This window comes from Macrobrachium nipponense, chromosome 11 (assembly GCF_015104395.2).
Source record: "Macrobrachium nipponense isolate FS-2020 chromosome 11, ASM1510439v2, whole genome shotgun sequence".
NCBI lineage: Eukaryota > Metazoa > Arthropoda > Malacostraca > Decapoda > Palaemonidae > Macrobrachium > Macrobrachium nipponense.
Genome location: NC_061087.1, coordinates 12,931,611 through 12,937,600, shown reverse-complemented (window position 1 = coordinate 12,937,600; position 5,990 = coordinate 12,931,611). Strand labels below are relative to the sequence as shown.

The window sequence follows — 5,990 nt, the reverse complement described above, 5'->3', positions numbered from 1 at the left end:
GAAAGAATTAATCTCATTTTTTTCTCTCATTAATTAGTGTTTTTTTCATATCATTCCATTGTGCATAATCAGTCTCATAACTACTATTTTCCAAAGATTTCATATCAAGTTCCATCTCTCTATAGGTATATGGAGAATTCTGTCAAGCAACATTTGTCAGTCTTTAGGAGTTTTGCTGTTAAAACTTCTGCTTATTCTAGGTCTGGCAACTTTAATCGTTAATACGATTTAAAACGTTTCTTTTATCTATAACCGTTTTGCATATGTATACTCACAATATGTATGTATACGTGTATGTATGTAATGCATGTACGCACCGTTCGTTCAGATGCATGTATCTGGAGGTTTAGCGACTGGGAACAGGTGACTGAAGTCTTAATAAAACCAGAAATACGGTAAATAATTTAAGTTTTTATTCAAACTTAACGGATAGATTATAACGAAGACAGACCACATTTAGGTTAACGCTAATGAAGAGAATTTAAAACATTTGACAAAGTAAATTAAATGAAATAAAAAAAATATCGAGCGCCCAAAAAACAATTTTGCTGTCCGCCAATAATGCTAATAACGCCAATGACAAGAGGACTCCTCTTTAGAAGAAGACACCGGAGGAGTGTCCTTTGCAGGTCAGGTGATCCAGGCAGGCGTCGGGGCAGCACTTATCGTGCCCGGAGCAGTCGTCGTCGGTGTAGCACAAGGTGGGGCCGAATCTCAGACCTGGGCATTCGGGTCTGACTGGAGGGCACTCGAATGGCTCTGAAAGAGGAAAAGAAATTTGTTAGGAGACTTGTTAGAAATAATAATAATATAAAAATCCACAATCATAAATTAGAGTATTTTACTTTGTAAAACAATTTTAAGGTCAAAGCTGATGGGGGAAAATCTGTTCGAGTCCTTTTTCAAACTCCCCATAAATAACTTTGGATTTATTTATCCATTTCAAGGCTCACAATAATAATAATAGTAATAACAATAATAATAATTATGTAAATGAATTACATTATTATGTAAATAAATCAAGTTAAAACTGTTCGAAAGTCTTTGTTTTATCTTTTGCATATTAATGCAAATCTTTTATATAATCATGGATTATATAAACACTTTATCCCGGTATTGTGAATTTCATCGTAACTTTATCCCGATATTGTGAATTTCATCGTAACAACAACAACAACAACAACAATAATAATAATAATAATAATAATAATAATAATAATAATAATAATAATAATAATAATAATAATAATAATAATGTTAAACTGAACTGTTGTCCTAAAGCTGGTATGTTGCTACTGAGTTTGGTTGGGATCATGATGTTAGTTCAGTTCTCATTGACAAATTAATTCACTGATGGTTAGTCACATTAAGTAGTTTAAACTTGGCAATGAAATCAAACCTTCTGCTTTCTCCATTTAATATATATATATATATATATGTATATATATATATATATATATATATAATTGTTTTGATTAAATTATAGTAAAATTTCTTTTTTTCATAAAATTTAAAATGAAAACTAGGATTTCCTTTAATATATCACAAAGAACTCATTAGGGGTCTTGAAATCTAAAATTTGAATATTTCTTTCTAATTTCCTTCGTCAATTCATTTGTTACTTCTTAGTTTCCTTCTTCGTAATTCTGACAATAATAAAAAAAACTTGAGCAAGATTAGCTCAATCTACTCACTCTGGTCAACGGAGCAAATGTAATGTCCACAGTGGTTGCGTTCGTAGAATTTGCATACGGGCCTTGGTGGGGCCACAGGTGGGCAGGCGGGTAAGCCACCAATAGGTAAAATGCCACCACCAATAGGACCCCCTACAGGTACGGGTAGACCACCTGGACCGAATCTAGTATTTCCCTCCGGCTTCTTGTCTTGTGCTGCCACAAGGGCCACAGCTAGGACCAGCAAACATACAACGCGCTGTAGAAAGAAAAAAGTAATGGTTGGTTAAGGCTAATCCTGGAGAACATATACCAAAAATGAACGAGAGAGAGAGAGAGAGAGAGAGGAGAGAGAGAGAGAGAGAGAGAGAGAGAGAGAGAGTGGGTGCCGAAAGGAAGTCTTGATTTTGAGCGCCAAATGATAATTCCACTTCAAACTTGAGGTGCGTATCACCGGCTGAAGTTCCAAACTTTCCTCTTCATTTACCACACTTGGAAATTAATGATTTCATTTTCCTGGCAGTTGCAAACTCATAATGAGCGCTGAGCACCACATATAGCACAGTGGAAAAAAATTGAGGTGGACTTAAGAATGTATAACATGATTTGGTAAGGATGTCTTAGAACACTTACTTGCATCTTGGGTGTTTGAGAACGATCTGGCTGAAGTTCTACTTGAGATAAGGAGTATCTTGTGCAGAAAGCGCTGATTCCAACCATTATATACAACTGGCCGGGAAGAAGGGACGCGGTTGCTAACTAGCCAACTTGATGCTATTATTCGTCGTAGCTGGATGTGTACTAGGCTATGATCTATATGGGTAATGAATAATTTTCCTATAAGTAGACACAAATTCACCAGTTGAAACAGAAACGTTTTGAAATAAAGATAAGATAAATTGTCATGGATTTAGAAAATAGCAGCATCCGGAATCCTTGCTCGCGCTTCCAGTTTTCACCACATAAAGATGACGTCACAATACTGGGAAGCGTACTTCCCCAGCCACCGCAAGGGGGAAAAAACGCGAAAGAGTTTCCTCGTATTGCTTTCAGTAATTGTTTCCTCCTATTTTGCCGCACACCCAGACGATCTCATTTTTGACAGGAAATGTCAACCATGCAATTTGCGAAAATGTCAGTAAACTGTTTATCTCGGCACAATCTTGCAAACTTTCTCATTTTTCAATGATGCACGTCCAATAAACTTTAGTTTCTTGGTTTATGAAAATTCCTTCCTCTTAAAGAAGTATATCTTAGTTTTACCAGACCACTGAGCTGATTAACAGCTCTCCTAGGGCTGGCCCGAAGGATTAGATATATATTTTTACGTGACTAGGAACCAATTGGTTACCTAGCAACGGGACCTACAGCTTATTGTGGGATCCGAACCACATTGTATCGAGAAATGAATTTCTATCACCAGAAATAAATTCCTCTGGTTCCGCGTTGGACGAGCCGAGAATCGAACCTTCCTCTTAAAATAAGATATCAAATACTTAGGTATAATTAATGACATTTTACTGTCCTGGAAAACTTGATACTGACCTGACCTCCAAATAAGGATAGATAAATAATTTCACCCAAAGGAAACCAAAACAAGTGAGAGAAAACGGAATATGAATAAATACTAAGTTATTAAATGCATAGCATAATAACGTTACAACTTAGGCAAAAGAGTAACCTAAGCTATAGTTGTCATATGATATGACACAATGTACACACAATCATCTAAAGATTGTTCTGTGGACTACCCAAGAACAAGAGAACGTGTTGCCCTGAGGCAAGGCATAAAGAAAGAAAAAAGAACAAATAAAACAACAATCATAATGTATGGTTCTGCAGCAAAGATAATCTGCGGAACATGAACTCCATGCGTACACTTGTTGACGTCAAGCCCAGGAGCAGCCTTTCTTTTGTGACTGCGATGTGTTCCTAGAATCTGGAGTTGCTGTCTGGAGTAGCTTTTACATCAGCGCAATTCTGGACAGTATTGAGAATATACTTCACTCCATCTGTCCACCTTAGGATTTAGGTATATGTGGCATACACAAAGGTATTTGTTCCTAGAATCGGGAGTTGGTGTCTGGACCAACTTTTACATCACCGTAGGTTTTAGGAATATGTGGCATAGGCAAAGCTAGTTGGCTGAAACAGTGAAACACGTTTCCGATATCGTACTCTTATTGTTATATAGATGCAACTATTTTTTTCCTACATTTTTTTTTTTATAAAATTTTGAAGTGTTGACCTCATCTAAATCTAATTCATTCAGTTAAGTAATTATTTGAAACATTATGTTCCTTGTCAGACACCTGATAATATATATATATATATATATATATATATATATATATATATATATATATATATATATATATATATATATATATATATATCATTAATTTAAATGTACAGTACTATAAGTTGCATACTTTGTAATATTTAAGAAAAATCTTGTAGTGCAATCTTTTAATTATTTTAATTCCCCTATGTAGTTATTTGTAAGCATTTGTATTTTGTAATACTCCATGAGTACCGTATCAGCCCTGATGAATGACTTTTTGTCTAGTAATAAACAGGGTGGAAAACGTATGTACAATACTACTGCCAATGCCATTCATTACAGCGGGCTTTTTTCCCCTATGCGCATACCGCGTACGGGTTGCCTGTTGTGCTGTAATTATTATAGTAGTCTTTTTCTCAATGAATTGTTTTTTTCGTCAGTAATACATCTGAATGCCTATATAAACAAAAAAGCCCTCACACCTTCTTATATAGATCATAAACAAGTCGATTTGTGTCGATAATGTAATAAAACAAGCGTATGAAAGACGAGCTTGTATCAAAAAGTTTTTTCTTTGCCTTCAGCTTTTCCCATTTCTATATGGGGTCGCTGTGTCTAGTCAGCCTTCTCCATCATCCTCTGTCCTCTTCATCTTGTTCTCTTAGAACCTTTTCCTTCACGTCATTCAATAATTCATCTGTCCACCTAAACTTTGGCTTTCCCCTCCCTCGTCTGTCCTCCACCTCCATGTTCATAACCCTCTTACATACGTGTCCATCTTCTCTCCTCATGACATGACCAAACATTTCAGTCTTCTTTCCTGAGCTTTTTTTGAAACCTCTAATACTTTGACTGTGCCCCTGATCAATTCATTCCGGATCTTATCTCTTTTTGTGACACCCACACATCCACCTCAGCATTCTCATCTCGGCCACTTCCATTCTTCTTTATTTATTGACCAAGTCTCCGCCCCATTGAGTATGGCTGGTCTAACTAAACTTTTATAAAACTTTCCTTTAACTTTTGCACTGATTCTCCGGTCACAAAGTATCCCTGATGACTTTCTCCAGTTCATCCATGCTCACTCGGAGTAAATCATAGAGGGTAAAATCTGGAGATTGGAGATGCTCTCATTACTACGTAGTTCGGTGGTTTTCCACCAGGGCGGCGGTGCAGAGCCTTGCGAACCGCGCAAATTGAACAGGGGCTTAGTCAAGACCGATTGTGAGTTTTTTTTTATCCTGATAGCAAACAGTGGTACGATGGGCAGCTTATAGTTGCCCAAATAGGAAAAACAAGTCTTCAAGAGAAAATGGGATAACATTTTACAGGTAAACGAAATATAATATTATTTATTTATAGTCAGATATATGCCGTCGTAGCAGTAGATCCGCTTTCTCTCTTACATGTCTCATATGTTCAGTATATCATCGTGGCACATATACTGGCAATTTAATTTTTATGCCAGAATATCATTGACATGTAGGCCTACATGTCACATGATATAACGTAAGAACGATCTTGATGGTTATTAAAAATGCTAAGTAGAACTACGTAGGCCTATAGGTAGATGTGTCAAAATTACTTCTTTTAATCATGTTACCGTGATGCATGGGGACGCCTTCTATGTTTTGTCAATCATTAAGAAATATCTGCAGTGTATAAGTAGGCTTGAATAATACGGTCTATGCCATAATGTTTTTTGTTTTCGACATCAAAGGCAGTGGTAGAATTGTTTAATAAAATTCCGAAACGTCACATTTCGGGACAGCGTTGCAGGACGACTTGAACAGAACGTAGAAACAACTATTATTTTATCTTTTTTTAAAGTTAGAATAGTTTTTTCATTTTTAGCAAATCCTTTTTGTGTCAACAAGTCATGCTTTCAACACTTAAGAGAAATGCCGACTTCAGTTTTGAAACAGCAGCTTCATTAATCTTATATATGCCACATCATATAAAGTAAAAACGAGCGTGTCCGTTATTGAAAAGGCTTTGTAGTGAGTAGTGTAGGTTACTGGCTTTGTCAATAA

General features: G+C 36.1%; 1 protein-coding gene across 1 annotated transcript; it reads right to left on the bottom strand.

Moving 5' to 3' along the window:
* Positions 1–391: 391 nt before the first annotated feature.
* On the bottom strand, positions 392–2,437 carry LOC135224407 (uncharacterized). Its single transcript, XM_064263418.1, has 3 exons — positions 2,307–2,437; positions 1,695–1,932; positions 392–759 (listed from the first exon to the last, which is right to left on the bottom strand). The coding sequence occupies exons 1-3, from the start codon at positions 2,391–2,393 to the stop codon at positions 596–598; spliced, it is 489 nt and encodes a 162-aa protein (XP_064119488.1). The 5' UTR covers positions 2,394–2,437; the 3' UTR covers positions 392–595.
* Between the last annotated feature and the right edge of the window lie 3,553 nt (positions 2,438–5,990).